The sequence below is a fragment of the Pongo abelii genome, chromosome 2 (genome assembly GCF_028885655.2).
Source record: "Pongo abelii isolate AG06213 chromosome 2, NHGRI_mPonAbe1-v2.0_pri, whole genome shotgun sequence".
NCBI lineage: Eukaryota > Metazoa > Chordata > Mammalia > Primates > Hominidae > Pongo > Pongo abelii.
The window spans coordinates 90,309,612-90,330,914 of NC_085928.1; the positions used below are offsets into that span (position 1 = coordinate 90,309,612).

General features: G+C 39.2%; 1 protein-coding gene across 5 annotated transcripts; it reads left to right on the plus strand.

The window, feature by feature from the left end:
• Positions 1 to 775: 775 nt before the first annotated feature.
• PSMD6 (proteasome 26S subunit, non-ATPase 6) lies at positions 776 to 14,287 on the plus strand. Of its 5 annotated transcripts, XM_054551942.2 has the most exons (9): positions 1,288 to 1,508; positions 1,983 to 2,141; positions 2,262 to 2,467; positions 5,354 to 5,499; positions 5,758 to 5,977; positions 6,088 to 6,196; positions 11,243 to 11,411; positions 13,872 to 13,949; positions 14,079 to 14,287. In XM_054551942.2, exons 1-9 carry the CDS (start codon positions 1,364 to 1,366, stop codon positions 14,173 to 14,175), a joined length of 1,329 nt encoding a protein of 442 aa, XP_054407917.1. In that variant the 5' UTR covers positions 1,288 to 1,363; the 3' UTR covers positions 14,176 to 14,287. The 5 variants fall into 5 exon arrangements, with proteins under 5 accessions (XP_054407914.1, XP_002813608.1, XP_054407916.1 ...); XM_054551939.2 differs by lacking the exons at positions 1,288 to 1,508; positions 1,983 to 2,141 and adding an exon at positions 776 to 978; XM_002813562.5 differs by lacking the exon at positions 1,983 to 2,141 and having other exon boundaries at positions 811 to 1,508.
• Positions 14,288 to 21,303: the final 7,016 nt, after the last annotated feature.

Consider the following 21,303-nt stretch of genomic DNA (forward strand, 5'->3'; position numbering starts at 1 on the left):
GATGATGCCTACTGCCTGTGAGATGTGGCAGTCTCACCTGTTTCAGCAGCTGTGTAAACTTGTTCAGCTCTTTTGGAAAACCATTTAACATTAAATATCCCCAAGTCACAAAATCCTTCTTCCCTTTGTCCATTATTCCTTCGTGGGAATTTATGCTAAGGAAAAAGATGCAAAACATGAAGTGATCTAGACATCCAAAGTCTTCATCTAAGTTTTTATATTAGGTAAGTAAAAACTCTGGTCAACCTGAAGACACCTCTAACAGAGGGAAGAGTGAAAGTAAATCATGGTAAATCCATTATATGGAATTTAGGCCAGGCATGGTGGCCCACACCTGTAATCCCAGCACTTTGGGCCACTGAGGCAGGGGAATCACTTGAGGTCAGAAGGTCAAGACCAGCCTGGCCAACATGGTGAAACCCCGTCTCTACTAAAAATACAAAAATTAGCCTGGCATGGTGGTGCAGGCCTGTAATCCCAGCTACTTGGGAGGCTGAGGCAGGAGAATCGATTGAAGCTGGGAGGCAGAGGTTGCAGTGAGCCAAGATTGTGCCACTGCACTGCAGCCTGGGTGACAGAGCAAGACTCCGTTTCAAAAAAAAAAAAAAGGAATTTAATGTAACCATTACCACCTCTGAAGATCTGTAGCAATATGAACAAAAGGAGGCTGAAAATGCAGGCATGTAATGATTTCATTTATGTGTAAACAAAACGACGATGCTGTTGTACTATGACGCAGAATCCTGGGTGCAGTTTTTTTTCTTCTTAGAACTGCAGAAAGAACGTGGATTTTAGAGTTCTAGATAGGGGTTTTCATTTAGGCCTTGCAACATGGCTGTCACATGAACTTGGTTGGTCTGTTTCCCTAACCTCTTTGTGCCTCAGTTGTCTTACCTACTAAATAGGCTAATAGTACTACCTCGCAGCATGAAGATGATTTTAATAAGATGAATGACAGTAACGACTTGACAAACTATGGTGAATGTTTTTACTGATGCTATTATTACATTTTCAGTTTTCCAAAAATTGTAAGCTCCCATCAGTTACAAACGGAAAGTAAAATAGCTAAAAAGGGAGTGAGAAAGAGATTCAAGAAATTGGGCTTTTGAGTTGGGCTGCACCCACTCTGGGACTCCGCGGGGGGCCTTGAGGGTGGAAAAGCCGCCGTGACCACACTGGGGAGCAGGCGCCCAGGCCGGGCGAGACGTTCCCGGAGGTGTCCAGCAGAGGACGCTGCCGGCGGAGACAGGACCGGAAGCCGGGCCGGAGGCGGCCGGGCGTATTCGCCGACTCCTCCCGCTTCCGCTGCCGCAGCCGGTCGGAACCAAGCTGTCTGCTGTCAGCCGCTGTCCCCGTCGCCGCGATGCCGCTGGAGAACCTGGAGGAGGAGGGTCTGCCCAAGAACCCCGACTTGCGCATCGCGCAGCTGCGCTTCCTGCTTAGCCTGCCCGAGCACCGCGGAGACGCTGCCGTACGCGACGAGCTGATGGCGGCCGTCCGCGATAACAGTGAGGCCCGCACGAGCGCCGAGTCAGCGGCCTAGGCCTGGGCCGTCCCCGCGTGCCGGAGCCTGCGGGGACTTTATTTTGATGGAGCTCCAGACTCCTCTGACGGGGTCTCCGAGACCAGGCCTGGCTTCTCCGGCCCTTAGGGTTTTGCTTTGGTTTGGGAATACCCTGGGGGACCTCGACTTACCTCAGCGGGGTCTGCATCTCTCTGTGCCGCCTTCCCCTGTAAGGGCAGCTTGGAGGAGAATCGTGAGGCATTAATATTTATCCCTGTGCTAGGCACGGAGTAAAGGCCCCGTGACTTACTGTCACTGGGGACTGCTCCCGGGCGCGGGGTATTCCTGTAGGAGAGTTCAGCTTGCCTGTGGAAGGGAAATTTGGGTTCGGTTCTTTTTGGCCCTTCTATAGTGAATGTGAATGTTTGAACATATGTATGTGAGTATGTGTGTATAAAAAGTCTTTCCCTGTTTGAAGACTTTTGGAACAGAATCTGGCAAGAGCAAACCGAGGATTGCCCTCTCTCTAGCCCTAGTAGAGGTTGGCAGTGCCAGGATTGGCCCTCACGCAAACCTCCCACCAGCATACGTTTATGTTTTGCCGAGCCGATTATTAAGCGCCATCGCATGCCTTCCTGTTAGTGGGGAAGAGACTGGTGGATGACTTGTGGCAGGGCGGGGGGGTGAAATACGTGGGCAGACTTTGACTTGAGGGCACAAGTGTCCCCACTCACACATCCCTCTTTTTGCATATTAGACATGGCTCCTTACTATGAAGCCTTGTGCAAATCCCTCGACTGGCAGATAGACGTGGACCTACTCAATAAAATGAAGAAGGCAAATGAAGACGAGTTGAAGCGTTTGGATGAGGAGCTGGAAGATGCAGAGAAGAATCTAGGAGAGAGCGAAATTCGCGATGCAATGATGGCAAAGGCCGAGTACCTCTGCCGGATAGGTGACAAAGTGAGTAGAGATGGTTTTCCCTCTCTGTAGTTACTATAGGCTAAAATTGGAGACTCTTCCAGATAATCGTTTCTCATTAAAAGAATTAACTTCGTTTTAGAAAAAGTATAAAGGTAATCATGCTTACTTGTACTAGTGAATCAATGTAAAGATGAAAAAGTCGTCTCCATGAAATGCCTTGTCATTTTCCCAAACAGCAGCTAGGGCTGTATTCTTCCCCATTTCACCCTATGCCGATAAAAACGTATATCTAGAGAATTTTATTTACTGCTTTTACAAAATTGGGATGATTTTCAGCAGTTTTCTCACTTGGTTGGGAAGCACTGGTTCTGGTGTCTTTAGTACTTTACACGAGTAATACTTAGCAGAAACTAAGAAACAGTAAAGTAAATGCTGAAGTTCTGTTGATCTTTCTTTACTCTGTACCTGCCCAGGGATAGGCTTTTCAGTTCTTTTATTGTGCATTTATATAAACTTTTTGGTAATTTTTTTTTTTTTTTTTTTTTTTGGAGACGGAGTTTCGCTCTTGCCACCCAGGCTGGAGTGCAATGGAGTGATCTTGGCTCACTGCAACCTCCACCTCCTGGGTTCAATCGATTCTCCTCCCTCAGCCTCCCGAGTAGCTGAGATTACAGGCGTGTGCCACCACACCCAGCTAATTTTTTTGTATTATTAGTAGAGACCGGGTTTCAACATGTTGCCCAGGCTAGTCTCGAACTCCTGACCTCAGGTGATCCACCTGTCTCGGCTTCCGAAAGTGCTGGGATTATAGGCGTGAGCCACTGCACCCGGTCATAAAATATTTTTTATGTAAAATTTTATATATAAAAGAATATAAACGCTCAATAAAAGAACCCATTTTTTAAAAAGTTAATACTTGCAGAAATTTTTAATTCTACAGAATTTTTTTTTTTTTACACACATAGGATCATAGTATATTAGTGTAGTCCTGTTTGCCCTTTTCATTCAGCATTATATTTAAGAGGTCTTTTCCATGCCAACATACATAAATCTGGCTCATCCTGGTTAACTGCTGCCAAATGTTCCACTGTAGAGCTAGCTCTGGCATAGTTTATTTGCCTGTTCAGTTGTTGGACATATGTGTTGTTTTCATGTTTTTGCTTTAGCAAACTGCTGCTGTAAAAATATGCTTATGTATGTCTCTGTATATATATGCTAGTGTTTCTCTAGGGTATGGTATATGAAACAAAATCGCTGGGACAATGAACATTTTTTTTTTTTCTTTTTTTTAAATATGTGTGGCCAGTTGTTCTGCGTAACAGCCAGCTTACTCCACCATCAGGGCACCAGAGGGGTACTCACCATTACTGGATCTTTGAAATTTAATTGAGTAACTGTGTAATAGTAGTTAAGAAAATGGGCTTTGAATGTTTTTAATTTTAAATTATTTGCCTGGAAGTATTTAGGTATAGAATGACATGGTGCCAATATAAAAAATAAAAATAGTGTGAGCTCTTGAATCAGATTGCCTGGGTTCTATTTTCAATCTTGGTAATTATGATTTATGAAACCCTCGGTTTCCTCATGTGTAAAACAGGAGTACTGATAGTTTTTACTTAATGTGGATTAAGGATAGGAAAAAGCTTAGACTGGTACCTAGCACATAGTAAGTGCCTAAATGTTGTTTTGTAGTGTATATCTAAAATGAGGTTTTTTTCTCTTTTCTGGTTGTAAACTTAAGACGTGGTCATTGTAAAAATTTGGAAAATACAGAAAAGTTTAGAATTAGCTAGTGGTTTCCATTTACTTTTAAGCTGTATGTTTGTGGCTTGATTTTAAAGACTAATGTATTACATATGAATGAGAAACTTCAAACTTTTGATTCAGGTTTTGAAGAATTTCAACAAGGACATGCTTGAATCAGTATCAGGAAGTTGTAAAATGTTCTAATATTATATTTCCTCTGTATTTATTAAATACTCTTCCAAAAAGAACAACTTTTCCCCTCCTATTTACTCTCTTTTTTTATATTTTATTTTATTTAGTATTACTAAATACTTAATGGACTTAGTGGGTTTTTATTATTCACTGTTACCACTGATGAGAGTCTTTATTCTTTATGGTGCTAAGTTTGTTGCAAATTTGTTAGCAGAGGCTCCGTCAAGACACTGTCTTTGTCCTTTTGACATATCTCATTAGTCTTATTTTCTGATAAAACAAAATGTCACAGGTTCACCTGTTATTTTCACTCTAATAAACCTAGAATTATCTATTTCTCCTAGGATCCCTAGTTCCTTTTAGTGGGGGATAGTATTTAAAAACCAAGATCTTAGTGCTAGGTGTATCCATTGCTGTATTCCCAGTCCCTTATAAATTTGTGAAATATAACTTAATAATTACATAAAACAGGCAGACACATACTGAAAACTACCAAGTGTGAATAAATTATTTTATTCATATTCAAAGCAAAGGAAACATCCCACAGTGCTTTGAGAGAAAATTATATATTTACAAATTTAGTCATATTCTAATAGCGACTAAGATACAATTTCCAAAACCCTTCAGATGATATGTTATTTTGAAATAGTATATTGTGATTATTAAAGAGAGAAAACATTGAATATACAGAACAAAGAAAAATACTTAACAATTGTGAATATATTTTTCTTAAATTGTTTTCCAGAATCTAAGTATATGCTTGGGCATTTCTTATGTATTTTTTATACTTTTTAAAGGTAGAGAAAGTAGAATAATAAACCCTTGTGTACTTATCACCCAGCTTCGACAATTAACAGTTAATGGCCATCTTGTTGTACCTCTACTCCTACCTCTTCCCTCAACCTTTGAAGAAAATCCCAGACAGCTGATAGCTTTTTTTGGAAACTTGTAGCCTTTTCTCACCTATTGCCTTGGCTTTCTTGACAGGAGGGAGCTCTGACAGCCTTTCGCAAGACATATGACAAAACTGTGGCCCTGGGTCACCGATTGGATATTGTATTCTATCTCCTTAGGATTGGCTTATTTTATATGGATAATGATCTCATCACACGAAACACAGAAAAGGCCAAAAGGTACTTTCTAACGGTGGGATTATATTCTCTCTAAATTATGATGCTACAAATGAGAAGCTGATATAAGAAACTGCCTGTTTTGTTTACAGCTAGTAAGTTTGGTCAAATAATTGATGTATTTATTTAGTAAACTATTTTAAATATTTCCTTTTGGTTCAAGTTGTTAAAAGTTGTTTTCTCATTTCAAATAACAGAAAAGTTTTTAAAACATGGCCTTGTCTGTTTCCAGACTATGATCTTACTGTTTTTATTTCATAGCTTAATAGAAGAAGGAGGAGACTGGGACAGGAGAAACCGCCTAAAAGTGTATCAGGGTCTTTATTGTGTGGCTATTCGTGATTTCAAACAGGCAGCTGAACTCTTCCTTGACACTGTTTCAACTTTTACATCCTATGAACTCATGGATTATAAAACATTTGTGACTTATACTGTCTATGTCAGTATGATTGCCTTAGAAAGACCAGATCTCAGGGAAAAGGTAATGACCAAACTTTAATACTCAAATTTAAAGATTTGTGTTTTTTTGTTTAAATACACAGATCATTAAAATGTACATTTTTTTGTATATATGTTTTTTAAAATACCTAGGTCATTAAAGGAGCAGAGATTCTTGAAGTGTTGCACAGTCTTCCAGCAGTTCGGCAGTATCTGTTTTCACTCTATGAATGCCGTTACTCTGTTTTCTTCCAATCATTAGGTAAGGATAGAGTTGATATTTTTGATTATCTGTCTTCACCTTACTCCTGATCCTATGTGCAAATAACCTAAGACGATTTTTCACCTATCTGAGAAATGTAGTGTGTAGGTAGCTGCATGTCTTTGATCAGTATTCCTAATGTGCCCAGTTTTGTTTAGAAGAAGGGTCATCAGATTGTGGCCTGCTGTATGGCCCAGGAGGTAAGAATGATTTTTACATTTTTAAAGTGTTGTTTAAAAAAGGAGGATGTGACTGAGATCTGTGTAGCTTGCAAAGCCTAAAAATACTTACTCTCTGGCCCTTTGCTGAGGATATTTGCCAGACCCCTGGTTAAGAGTCTTAATGGGGTATAAGGCAAAAGTGAGCAAATGGTTATAAGTATTGAGCTTCATGGGGACAGAAGTGAGGGAATTCTGAATGTGATTTGGGGTAGAGATTAACTGAACCTTGAATTCCGCAATGGGTCATTCTGCATCAATAGCTAAATAGCTAAATCTCTGTGCTGATTTGCAAATCATTTTCAAGGGCTATGAGTTAAGAAAATAATCTGTTCAACGTAATTGTATTCCTTCAAAGCTAGTTTGTAGTGATCCTGCCTACACACATTTGCTTGTTTTTCCCTCTTGTCCCCATTCTTTCCTGGCTATTTGGTTTCCTAATAATGACCACAAACTATTACGATGATAGAAGAATTAGCTTGCATCAAGTTGACCCAGGGGTCTTTCCCAAAACTTAAAATTTGACATTGATATATTTTCTTGTTTATGTTGCAAATTTCAGAAGGTGTTTGGTTAAATAGATAGCATTGGGGAAAAGTGGGAATGGACGGTTCCAAAGGACGATTGTTAATGTTTTTGCAGTGGGTTTTGGCCCAGTGTTTTTGGATGCTTTCTCCATGCATACAAATGGGCTGCTTTATGAGAATTCATAGTACTTACCTCAGGTAATGTAGGAACAGGTTTCCTGAGCATGATGAGTTACTCACCTGGCCTTATCTTCTCATACATACACACGAAGTTATGTTGCTTTTGCACATAAGGTTATATTGTAGAATTGCTCTTTTCCCTTTTTTATGCTTGAGGTCTCCTGGTCATCACTCAACTCAAATATGGAGCCCTTCCCTGCTTCCCTCAGTCAGAACAAATCTCTTACTTCTCTGCATTCCTGGGGTTCTTATTGTATGCCCCCTCCTTTAAAAAAATTGAGGGACCCCTTCCTTGCTTCCCTCAGTCAGAACAAATCTCTTACTTCTCTGCATTCCTGGGGTTCTTATTGTATGCCCCCTCCTTTAAAAAAATTGAGGTAAAAATCACATACCATAAAATTACCTAAAGTGTACAATTCAGTGCTTTTTCGTATATTGGCAAGGTTTTGCAAATATTAATAATTCCAGAACATCTTGATCACCCCAAAAGGAAACTGATACCCATTAGCAGTCACTCCTTATTGCTCCTTTTCCCCAGCCCCTGGCAACCGCTGATCTACTTTATGTCTGTACGAATTTGCCTATTCTGGACATATCATCTAAGTGCAGTCATAAAATACGTGGCTTTTTGTGCCTGGCTTCTTTCACTTTATAATGTTCCCACATTCATCCATGTTGTAGCATGTATCAGTACTTCATTTTGTTTTATAGCCAAATGATAGTCTGTTGTATGTATATACTACATTTTATTTATCCATTCATTAGTTCATAGATTTTTGTGTTGATTGCACTTTTTGGCTACTATCAATAATGCTATAATGAAGATTTGTGTACAGCTTTTTCTGTGGACATATGGAGTGGAATGGCTGCATCTTAATGGTAACCCTCTGATAAACTTTTTGAGGAACTGCCAGTTTTCCAAAGCAGGTGCCCGCACCATTTGACATTCCCATCAGCAGTGTGTGAGGGTTCCAGTGTTCCCACATCCAGTACTTACTATTTTCTGTCTTTTTGATTATAGGTATCTTTGTGGGTGTGAAATGGTATCTCATAGTAATTTTGATTTGTTTCTCTCTAATGACTAGTTTCGTTGAGCATCTTTTCATATACTTACTGGCCATGTGCCCCAATTGCTAAAACTTAGCACACTGTTTTGTGATAATTTCCTAGTTTGCCTCCTTTGCTAACTAGAATTTCTGGGAGCAGACCTTATGCTTTTTTTTTTTAATCTTCATGACCCCGACAGCAGGACAGCACTTGGTACTAATGTGCTCTAAAATAATTCAATTGGAAAAGGAAGTAGTATCCTTTTCTAGGTAATACCTGACTATATTTAGAAATCAAAAATAAATTGAGAAAGTGAAAGGTTTTGTGTCTCACCTCACCCCCAAATCCGTACACACATTCACTCACATATAAAATTTTTCCTGAGACAGTGATTTTAATATTTTGTTTTATATCCTTCTAGACCTTTCATTTATTTATTTATTTATTTATTTATTTATTTATTTATTTTATTTGAGACAGAGTCTCACTCTGTCACCCAGGCTGGAGTGCACTGACGTGATACTGGCTCACTGCAAGCCCTGCCTCCCGGGTTCATGCTGTTCTCCTGCCTCAGCCTCCTGGGTTCATGCTGTTCTCCTGCCTCAGCCTCCTGAGTAGCTGCGACTACAGGTGCCCGCCACCATGCCTGGCTAATTTTTTGTATTTTTAGTAGAGACGGGGTTTCACCGTGTTAGCCAGGATGGTCTCGATCTCCTGACCTCATGATCCGCCCGCCTCAGCCTGTCAAAGTGCTGGGATTATAGACGTGAGCCACTGCGCCCAGCCTTTTACTCGTTTATTATATGCACTTTTTAAAAAAGAAAAAACATTTAAAAACCAAAGTTATATGTACATATGGAACAGTTGTAAACAGTATCATATAAAGAAGAAAAAGGCTTTCTCTAATATCTGATCACCAGTGTCCTTTCTCTAGAGGCAACTGCTGTTAACCAGGTTTTTCCAGTGTGCCCTTCAGGGGCACTGTTATCCGGAGATACAAGCATGTAACACTTTTGTGTATTGTGGTGTATTTTATATGCTGTTTTGTAAGTACCTTTTTTTCTCTTCACAAGTAACATGTATATCTTTTCATGTCATTATACATATAGTTGGTCATTTAGTAAGTGTTTTTTAGTGGCTATCATGTACTAACATTGAGAATAGCAGCAAATTGAACAGGTAGTGTTCCTAGGAGATTCAGGTTATCCTTTCTTAAGGACTTCCTAGTATTTCAATGTATTGGCTATGCCATAATTTATCCTCTACTGATAGAAAACTAGGTCGTTTCCAGTTTTGCTCTATTATAAGCAACCGTTTTGAACACTCCAATAATGCATCTTCCCACTTGTTATTTCCTTGGGGGAAAAGTCTAAGAAATTGAACTTTCCAAAGGTTAAATATATTGTGTCTTGACCACTGTTGCCCTCCAGAAATATGTCAGTTTACATTTACACAATTTATACTTCTCTCAATCTATGGCATTTGAGAGAGCCTGTCCCACCCTCTCCATACTCTTTGCCAGTCTGAGAGGACAGAAGCAATTTTATTGATGTTTTATGCATTTCTCTTATTAGTGAGAATACGTACCATCTCATGGTTAATGGCCATTGATTTACATGTTGCTAAATCGTGTGTTCCCTTGCTTATCTTTATCTGCCTTGGTGTTGACCACCCTTTGCTTCTCACCACAGCTTTCTCTTGGTTCTGCAGTAACATGCTCTTGTTTTCTCTGGACCTACCTCCTCATCCACTGTCAGACCTCAGTGTCTGCCTGCCTTAGACTGGGTTATTGCCCTTGTTTCTTATCTTCATTTTGTGCCATCAGATACATTTGGATGGCAGTGATTGACAAATTCATGTCGCCAGCCCCAAACTGGAGCACCAGACTCATGCCTTAATGCCTCCTTAGTGTCCTCACTTGGCTGTTTAATAGGCATATCCACTTGAACACTGCCGAAGTATGCTTGAATCCCACCCTCACCCCCAACACTAAAAGCAAATATTCTCCTTCTCCAGGGATTTCCATCTTGTTGAAACCACAAACATAAGTATACTCTAGAGTCTCTTTTCTTGTTCACCTTCTATATACCTGTTGCTGTCTTCCTGTTTGCATTCTGAGTCTGGCATCCTTTCTGTTCCTGGGCTTAACCATGCTTTTCCTGCCTTCAGACTTTTGTATCATTTACATTGCTCTGTGCTTAGCCAGCCCCTCAGAGAGGTATTCCCTGTCCACCCCAATTCAGTGGAGGGCTTCCTAGTCACTCTCATGTTACTTTTATTTTCTTCACAGGATTTATCTTGTAGATTTGTTCATCTGTCTCTGCCCTTTGAAAATTTAGTTTTTGTGGCAGCAAGGGTCTTGTCTTTTGGTTCACTGCCATATAACTATCTAGAGTAGTGATATACAGGAGTTATTCAGTAAAATAACTTATATTTGTGTGGATTGATCATTAATACTCTACGTACATTTTACTGGCTTCTAAAGATCTCTTCTGGATTAAGGCCATTAACTCATCATTATAAATAAATTTTCTAGTTTATCATTTGTCTTCAAACCTTGTTCATAGTGTTTTCTTATGTAGACTATTTACGTGAACAAATAAACAGGAAATAGGAGTCATCAGTCTTTGCTTTCTTGCTTCTGAGTTTTATTGCTTTTTGAAAATGTCTGATTTATACCTTTTTTCTGGTCTGTATAAATCGCTTTTTACTGTACCTGCTGTTTCTCTGTTAGAATTGTTTAAAAAATGAATTTTACTTTATTTTACTTAAGGCCTAAGAAGTTCTCCGTGGTTAAAATATTAGTACATGAACTTTGTCATCTGTGAACAAGTTCCTTTAGAAGCTGAGCTCTTTCTGATAGTGATGTCAAATAGCTAAAGACGATGTTTGCATACCTGGCCCCTCCTTTATCACTGCTGTTGCTGCCATTGTTGATGACATGATGTGGAAGGGCAGTGAGAAATTTGATAGTTGTTCATCTATCTGTTGGACTCAACTAGTGTTGCTTTAGTTTTTAATCTTTTTATCTGAAAAGGAGAGTCTATTATAATTTGTCATTTTATTCATTGCAGCGGTTGTGGAACAGGAAATGAAAAAGGACTGGCTTTTTGCCCCTCATTATCGATACTATGTAAGAGAAATGAGAATTCATGCATACAGTCAGCTGCTGGAATCATATAGGTCATTAACCCTTGGCTACATGGCAGAAGCATTTGGTGTTGGTGTGGAATTCATTGATCAGTAAGTTTGAATAATGCCATGTTAATTGAAGTTTTAAAGTTGCCTTTTAAAATATGTGAACTTGTACAATTTTTTACTTGTTTACATTGGTTCCCTCAATCTTAACGGGGAGGGGGGAGGTTTTTTCCTCAATATTATCAAAACATTCATATCCTGTTGCCTCTGCCTTCTTCTTGTCTGCCCCTTGCATTAACAGATGGGAAAATGAGTTGTAGTGAGGCTAAGTGATTTGTTAAAGGTCATTAGACCAGTTGTTATCAAAAGTTGTCTTCTGTTAACTTCTTTGTAGACCACACTGCAGCTACGGTAATGACTCTTCGATCTGATATTTTACAGTTGGTCATATTCCCTCTGATAATTCCTTCCAGTTTTTAGGTTGCTGCTGCAATTCTGGTCAGATTGGTTGTTAAATGTGGGACTTTTAGTACTTGCATCAGTGATTGAACAAATACTTAATGAGCCATTCATTACTGTATGTTTGGTATTGTTTTACAGCTCCCTCTTCACAGACTTTCATTGTAGTAGTAGGGAAGAGATGGCAAGGAAGCAAATAAATATAAAAGGTAATTTCACATAGAAATGAACCTGTGGAGATGAGAAAATGCTATCCTTACATACGGCATGCTTGAGGAGGTGAGGTTTGCTCTGAGATTTGAATTGAGAGGAGTCAGCCATGTGGAGTCCTTCTGCATGCAGAAGAGGGAATAGAAAAGGCTAAGGCTTTGAGCCAGGAATAAGCTTGGATGTTGTAGGAACAGAAAATGTCAGTGTGGCTCCAGCATAGTTGGGGGAGCGGTAGGAGATTGTGAGGATAATAAGTGGAGAGTTAGGTAGGTGATGATTTGTGTAGGGCCTTGTAGGTCATGGAATGGAGCTTGAGTTTTAAGTTTGATAGGGAGCTATTGGAAGATTTAGAGCCCAAGTTACATGGTCCTATGCAGTGTCTTTATATAAGAAATAGAGTAAGGTGGCAGAGAGACCAGTTGTGCTGTTTAGTAGCTCTTGGAGGAGATGTTACCGTGGCATGGACGAGGGTGGTGAGTAGAGTTGGGGAGGAGACATACACAATATGAGATGTCCAGATGGTATCTAGATCAGTGGCTTCCACATGTAGGTGTTTTTAAATGTGGATGATGGTGTTTTCAATGGTCCGCAGTGGAAACCTTAAATGAAGATGCATTTCTTTTAAATAAGACCATTCTCTTTTTAGTATTTTTTAAATTTCAAACATCCATAAAATTGTAAAGAATTGTACAGTACGTTTTAACATATTTGCTTGTTACAATCTATACATTTTATGTTTTTTAACCACTTCAAAGTAAGTTTGAGACACCAACACATTTTTTAAATGATCCCTACCAAAATGGAAGGCTGGTATCCCGAGGTTTTGTTCCATTTCTGAATTCTAGTCTGTGAAATTGAAGTCTGATGACCACTCTAAGAGGGTTGTTCATTAGGGTGCGGGCTGGGCATTATGAGTGTGTTTTTCGTGAGTCAGTGGAAGGAGTGGCTTGTTGTGAGCAGTGCATGAGAAAAAGGGCTTGGCTTTGCTTCTTTTTCCAGCTCTGTGGCCTTGGTCAGGTTATGTCTCTTCAGTATCTTAACTGTAATGTGGAGATAAAGCCTTCGTTAGTTAGGGGCACACACCAGTATTCCTGAAGTCATCTTGATGACAAGTGAATGCAAGGCAGCTGGTACCTTTCAGGTAGTAGTTGAATTCAGGCAGTATTTGAATTGTTCAGTTTTTTTTTTTCCCTTCATGTTCTAAGACCAGCTTGAGAGGCAAAGTTTGTACCATTGAGCTCTAGTTGTTGTTACTACCATTGAGCTCTAGTTGTTGTTACCTAAAAAGGCCTTGTTTTAAATTTCTGTGATACCTAAGAATTTCAAATCTGGGTTGTCATGGATTCTTTATTCTTTGTTTCTCCCTTAAAAAGTTACATTTTAGATGAAATCCCCTTTTTTAAAATGGACAAAGCAATAATTCTACATCATTTCTCCCCTTACACTTGTTTAGACTAAGATATGTTAGAGAGGGAAAGGGTCATTGTTTTAGTAAATACTATTGCTGTTGACATGTTTACCCATGGGCTGTGTTCCATCATTTTGTTTTAGGTCTTTTGTTTGAAACAGTTTACTGTTTTTATCAGTTTTGGTCCCTAATTTTTCCTAACCTACAGTTTTTCTCTGAGTACATATGGTTTCATTGTTTGATCTACTTTTCTATCTATCCATCTGAATATGAACTTCTAGGATCATGTTTATTCTAGTAGATGATGACTTAAAGCCTGCAGTACACCAGGGACAACCTCAACTACTGCATATGCACTACTGCATATGCAATAACAAGCTTGAAGGGAAGCTAAATGTTACAAATTTAAGATAGTATTTTAATGCAGTTTGCATTTTTCTAAGAATTTTTCTATAAAGCTAATTCTGTTATTTTTTTCTCTAAATTAGGGAACTGTCCAGGTTTATTGCTGCTGGGAGACTACACTGCAAAATAGATAAAGTGAATGAAATAGTAGAAACCAACAGGTACTCTCATTTCTCAGAATAAGGGGCATTCCTAAATTTTAAGTGCCTTAAATTTTAAAAGTAGGTCAACTATTGTCATGGAATAACGTGACTGGTAAATAATTCATTTTTTCTTGAATTTATTTATAGACCTGATAGCAAGAACTGGCAGTACCAAGAAACTATCAAGAAAGGAGATCTGCTACTAAACAGAGTTCAAAAACTTTCCAGAGTAATTAATATGTAAAGCCATGTAACTAACAAGGATATGCTTTAGAGATAATTATTTGGAATTTTTATAGCTTACTTCACAATGTGCCCAGGTCAACTGTATAAAATAAATACTGCATTGTTGTTTCTTTCCATTTATTTTTTTCTTAAACACATAGGCCTTCTAGAATCTAGAATGGGGCCCACTTATGTTAAAATAATGTCACTTGAATTATTCATTAATGAAAATCTGGTTTGTAGCGTAAGGTTGCGGCTGGGTTCAGCTAGGTTCAGATCCTGACTGCCTCATCAGTAAAATACGGATGGTGACATAGCCCATTATCGCTTACCTTTAAATCTCTTACCTGTAAGCTTCCCAATTTTAGAAAGAAGAGTACATACTATATAGTGGCCTACAATTAAACCTGTAAGCTTCCCAATTTTAGAAAGAAGAGTACATACTATATAGTGGCCTACAATTAAACAGTGTCTCCCACTTAGTATACAAAAGAAAGATAGAAGATAAATAAAATGTGTAATAAGCTTTCCCTCAGAAACAGGTAACCATATAGGGCAGGAAGTTACCCTTTTTTAGGAAGCTGACATAACCTGGATTACAGAATCTACCAAGACCGATCTCAGTTTTCTAAAACCTTATACGTAAGTATTAGCAAACTGAATCTTTTTTTCCAAAAGTAGGACCATAGTAATAATAGCAGTGAGGAAAACAAAGTTGTTCCCGTTTGTTTGAAACAGTTTATTACTTTATTAGTTATATCAGTTTTATTCAGTGTGTCAGATAGGAATAAGTGCTATAAGAAGTATAAAACCAGATAGAGATACAGGGTATAGGCTGTCTTCTGAGGTGTTGTGGAAGGCTTCTATGGTAAGGTGACATTTAAGTGAAAAGGAGGGAGAGCCCATGAACATATGGAAGGAAGAAAGACAAAGTCACTGGCAATTTTAAGTGCGGATTTGGCTTACCTTTTAAGTCTCACTTATGGCATTCAGTGGCATGGATTGTACAGGCAGCTGGATTTGCTGAAAGATTAGAATGGGGTGAGGAGGATGAGGGAGAAAATTTGTCAGAGGAGATCCTAGGCTTTTTGGCTTAAGTGAAAGACAGCTAGTGACCTTAATGAGCAGTTTTGGTAGAGATGAGTTCAGAAGAGAATGGGAAATGGCATTTTACTGTAAAAGGCAGGGGAAGGAAAGAAGAGTTTTGAGTTTTTCTGTTTTAAAGAACACTTACTGATGGGAATGATCCCTGTTAACATATTAGTAGAAAAAACACATAACCTCATTTGATTGACAATAATTTGATACAATTCAACATTTCTTCATGATAAAAACTCTTCAGTAGACGATGAATAATAGGTTGGGAAATCAAAGCCCTATCACAAGGTAATTAGTGGCAAAATATTAGAAGCATTATCTTCAAAGTGAAGACAGCAGCTCTCATCGCTGGAAGAAGAGCCATTGGTTATATGCCAAGGAAAGCAACGTGGCCAGAGCTCTGTTTTGAAAGGAGTTTCCTGTAGGCACTGTATGGTGGAGGGGAGACTTTTAAAATGCTGACTATGCCTAAAGTATTTGAGAATATCCACCTATGAATTTCTAAAAACGCTTATCTAGAAAACATATTCCTTAAAGGAAAAAACCTCAGCTTTTTGGTTTTCTACAGAAAACCAAAGCTAGTCAGGAATGCAAAGGTGGCTTCTGAATGCTACAAAGTTGCAGCTGGTCACCCACAGGCTGCAACTGACACACCCTAAATACTTTTCCAAGAAAAAAATTTATGGTTAACCACGTAAAAGTTGACAGTTTAAAAACCACATATCTAGCTTCTCTGGAAAAAGGATAGGTGAAGCTAACGCTGGACTCACGCTCCAATAAGCTGAGCAACAAGCATAGCATGTTTTCCAGTGTGCCCCAGTCCACGCAGTCTGTTCATATACACTGCCTGTCTGCCTGGCCCCTGCTGGCATTTGAGTTTGTTATCCCTGCACTACCCCCAATATTGTGCATGTGAGGTTGATGGTTAACAGCCTCCTGTGTTAATCAACTAAGACAGGGGTGTCCAATCTTTTGGTTTCCCTGGGCCACACTGGAAGAATTGTCTTGGGTGACACAAAATACGCTAAGGATAGTTGATGAACTCAAAACAAAACAAAACACCTCATAATGTTTTAAGAAAATTTACAAATGTGTGTTGGGCCACATTCAAAGCTGTTGTGGGCTCTGGGTTGGACAAGCTTGAGCTAGGAGAAACTATCCAAAGAATTCTTAACCTTCATCCTGTCTCCAGTAGCTTTAACTGATATAGCTTGTTTTCTGAAAGTCTTAATTTTCTGCTTCTATTCAAGAAGGTTACTTCACAATATGAAAATAAGATTATGAAATGATGCTAAAACAGTTATACATAGTTCCTTTTTCATGTTGGTAAATGTTTTCTTTTGAAGTTGGAAACAATCTTATTTTTAACCCTGGTTTCAGTCAAAATTAACTATCCTAGTGTGAAATGATATCACCAGGATAAACTATCTTTTGTGATTATTTTTAAAGCAAAAATGCCAATTTCTCTTACCTCAGTAAAATCTGATTTTATAGCAAATCTATCAAGTAAGAGATAAATATTTTAAAGCTATGTCAAATTATGGTAATCTATTTCCTGTATTAGAAATAACAGCTTTAGGTCAATTTTTAAGTTATTAAATAACAGTGTCTCTTAGGACAGAAACAGTGTAAAAACCACTTTTGTTAAGCACCCAACTTTTACCTGCCCCACATGGCTAGAAGGATGCCTACAACTTGATCACTAAGCATGCAATACTCAATACACTTAGGATTTTGTGACTGAACACATTTGGTCTTTTATAACCTGACCAAACATTAACTGATAAAAGGCTACTAATCATTAGCAAATCATTTCTGTAATTTCATATTCTGAATTAGTCCTTGGTGCTGCTGTTAGCCTAATGTTTTTAAGAAGATGAACAACTGACAGTTGAAATATCTGCTCCCATGATTATGGGGAAAAAGGGTGGAGGGAACTATGATAATCCCTGACCTTCCCAATGCTACATAAACTTGTAGTTGCTGGTAACAAACGTGTGCCTCCGCAATGGCAATGGGGGAGTGAGGTAAAATCCCCATCTGGATAACATGAAAAGCTCTGATAATCACTAGTTTTCGTTTCAAAGCTATAGAGCCACAGATTTGCATTATGCTTGTGTTTCTGAAGGAATACAAAGGCTATCAGGAATTTGTAGCAATCTCATCTAGGCCATTTTAACCTTGACATACATGGTCAAAGGGTATAACCTTTTCTTTTTTTTTTCATTTAAAAATATCTTACAGTGGCATAACTTTCCCTGTACAAATTGGGTTTAAGAAACAAAAGGGACAATTTGCTAATCAATGATGAGCCTTTAATCCAACCATTATATATCCCCTTTCCATTCTGAGATCCCTTGAAGAGACCATTTAGTTAAGACTACCAACAGGTGACACCCTGACCTCCTTACCAACCTTGCCTTTTAGAGGTGACCAGAGACCTGTGCTTTTCCAAAGTACTGTTATACGTGTAATTAGTATAATATCAATGTGGAGAAACTCTACCTTTGGATTTTGAGGACTCTGCTTTTCTTGAAACCCTCTGGGTTAGAGACTGTTTATTCATATGCACCTTAGGAACTTGAGGCCAAGATGGAAGTTCACTGTTTCCTAGTCCTTTGCTTGTTCTCCTGGCCATTATGTTTCCACCTTCATTCAAAATGCCTTCTCTTTGAAGCTGCTTATAACCCAGCAACACCATCAACTCACTGTGCTCACTGTCCTCAATCACACATCTCCAAGTCACTCCCCTCTTCCATGCAGATCATCCCAGAACCAAGCAACCCTAACTAATTTGAAATGGACAACCTATACAACACCCTTGGCTTCACAGTTCCTCAGCCTGAATTCCAGGGCTCTTTTCCTCCATGCTGCTTCTGTCTACTGCCATGGTTTCCACCCAGGAATCACAAGCACCTCTGGCCAGTTCTGCTTTTGAAAATAATACTGGAATTCCAATTCCTCTGACCAGTTCTGCTTTTGAAAATAATACTGGAATTCCAATTCCTCCATTCCCTGTCCTATTCCTAAAAGTGCTGTATCACTTTGATAACTCTGGCCCCTGGATCTCACCTTGTAGCCCCTCACTTTTATTGGCCATATGGAATTAAATGTGGATTTTGCTCTGTGACCCTGAACAAATCAATTGTCTAATCATAGAAAAAGTTACCTGGAGGGAGATTTCTAAGACCTAACAAGAAGGTAATTCCAATCAAACCAATGTCTTAAGAGCACCTGCATAGATTATACGTGGTGGGCTTCTAGTTCTCTTCCCTGAATACCCAATTCAGACCATCATCAATCACTCAGCCACATCTTCACTCATACTCTTAAATCTTTGGCAATCTCCCTGCTCAAGTTCTAACTTTTCCACCCAACCAATACATGCTGTTCCAATTATCCTGGAGAAAACAGCAGGATAATAAAACATTACCTAAATAGGTAGATGGCATTGGTAATTATAATGGAATCGACTCAAAACATCTAACCCTGTAAACCATCTTAATGCCTTCCCTTACCTCTCTTTTTACTCTAGTGTTCTTCTCCATTTGTCTTCACGAAAATGCTCTTCTCCAAGGTTTTGTCCTGGGTTTTCTCTCTGGGCCATGGAGGATGGGCTTCAGGTTTGTGATATCCTGGAAGCGGAATATAAAAATGTGGTGTGCCTGTGCCTCGGTCAGACAGGATCCATAACTTCATGTGATTCCTGGAGTCTGAGGAAGGGAAAAATTAAGAATCACTGTTCTGACAGACCTGAATTACCCTGGATCTGCCACCTATTCGTTGTGGGACCTTAAGCAAGATACGTTCTTAGGAGTTCCAATCAGTATGATTGGAATCAAAATACCTGCCCTATGAGGGCTTAGTAAAAGAGAGGATGTATATAAAATGCTTGGCACAGTATCTGGCATATTAAGTACTTAACTAGAGAAGTATTATTTTAACATAATAATAAGCCAAATCAAATAGCTACTTAATTTTCCCAGGTAAACTCATCTACCCTTATGACCTCATTGATCATCTAAAAGTGAAAGACTTTATTTTCCAGCTCAAACCTCCATCTTTATTTTCCAGCTCAAACCTCCCTCCTAAGGTCCATCCAGCCTGTACAGCCAGCTGGGCACTAAACCAGAATTTCCCACCAGCAGCTCAAATCTATCGTTATGTCTTTTTCCTTCTCTGTTGCCATATCGCACATTTCACTTAAAGCTCAATTGGTTTGGCCAAGCTAGAAACCTGAAGTCTTCTTAGACTCACTCTTCCCTTTAATGTTGAACAGAATTACACCTTAAGGCTTGTTGGTTCTACTTTTTAAAGATTTCTGAAATCAGTATCAGTTATCCTCAGTCAGCCTTCGTCTGGAAACTCAATAGCTCTTACCTGGATTACAACAGCTTTGTAACTTATTTTTGTCCCGAGGTTCTCACCTGTTGATGCTGTCTTCCATTGTTATTGGAGGGCCATAGATGGCAGAGATGTTTTTTTGACAAAGTATTAAATTATAAGTGATTCTCCCCTTCCCCCTGGAGACTTTTTCTTTGGCTGATAGCCTCACTCTCCCTTACCTCCTAAGAGATATTCTGGTCCATGGGTTTTGGATGTAGAAAATGAGGATAACAAGTGCCAAGAATTACAGCCTTAAAAGGTGAAAGACTACTTTAATTAACTTCCATTAACAACAGGAGCAAGAACTTCTTACGAGAAAGAGGAGACTAAGAAAGGAGTGAGAAGGGAGAGGAACTTAGACTTGATTTAGGGGAGTGCTTTTTGTTAGGACTGGGGACAGGGGCAGGTAAAGACAGATCTTTCAGGCAAAAGAGAGTGAGAATGCAAGAGATGGGGAAAGAGACTTAAGTGCTCCTTTGCTTTTCCACAGTTTTCAGTACAGATTTGAACGGCTTTGACTTTTGGCAGCTGCACAGTGCTAGGACTGGACCATGAAATATCTCTGGGCTCTGACAATTACATTTGGGTTAATCTAAGCCTGATCCCATGTGTTCCTGGATGAGAAGCCCCATGACATTCCAAGTCCTTGACAGTCAAACACCAGCTTTTCTAACCCTATAAGGCCCTTCCATCCAGCAAACTTCCTGCAGAATTATTCTCTATCCCTCACATCTTCATACCCATGCTCGATGCATTTGCTCTCTCTGCCTAGAATCTTACTCTTGTCTGCCTTTCTGCCTGGTTAAATCCCACATACGCCAAGATCCAACACTGCTAAACCCCTTTCCTTGAGTTGGGATCATCTTGTTATGCAGGGCCGCAATACCTGCAAGGGAATGGAATTAAAAAGGGTAAGAGATTGAGCAGTTGAACCTTTTCTTGGGAGGTTTGAGGACAGCCATAGTGAAAGGATTTACCTACAGAGAGCACCTCATTATTAGATTTGTGGAAAGTACTGAGTGGGTGGTTGCCTTAAGTAAGGAGGGAACGGGAAGTCCACAGGGCAGTAGGAACTGAAGCCAACATGACTCTTTCATATCAGGTATGGACATTCTTGCTAACACACAAAGCAGTTGCTCCTCTTATTTTAAGCAACAAAATAATTTATCAGAATGATTTATGTGCAAACAGTAAAAATGTCTGGATTTCTAGAGGTAAATGATTATGCTGTGTTCCAAATAATACTAAAATGCACTTGTATTGCCATTAAGGGAGGTATGTAAAAGAAAGGAAGAGATTAGACCAGGTCTGGATAAAAAGCTTATCTTAAACCAAAACTACATGTCATCAAATTTGCACCTAAGTACAAACAGAATGTGTTTCTCAATCCATCAGCTCCCTCTTGTTTCCTTCACAAACATGCAAGGCCACAATACAGTAATGTTCACTGTTTACACAGTTACTAATTTATCCAAAGCAAAGCTTTGTGCCCCCAGATGGAAACATCCCCAGGCCTTAGAAGTATTTAGCTTATATAAGAGGAGGCTAAATTGAAGGGGCTTCACAAGGGTGTTCAATGCCAAAAGCGATGAAAAGTCAGAGTAGACTGAAAGGGTTTAGTATCACGAGGCAGAAACATGTAAAATATTTCATGCAGCCAACC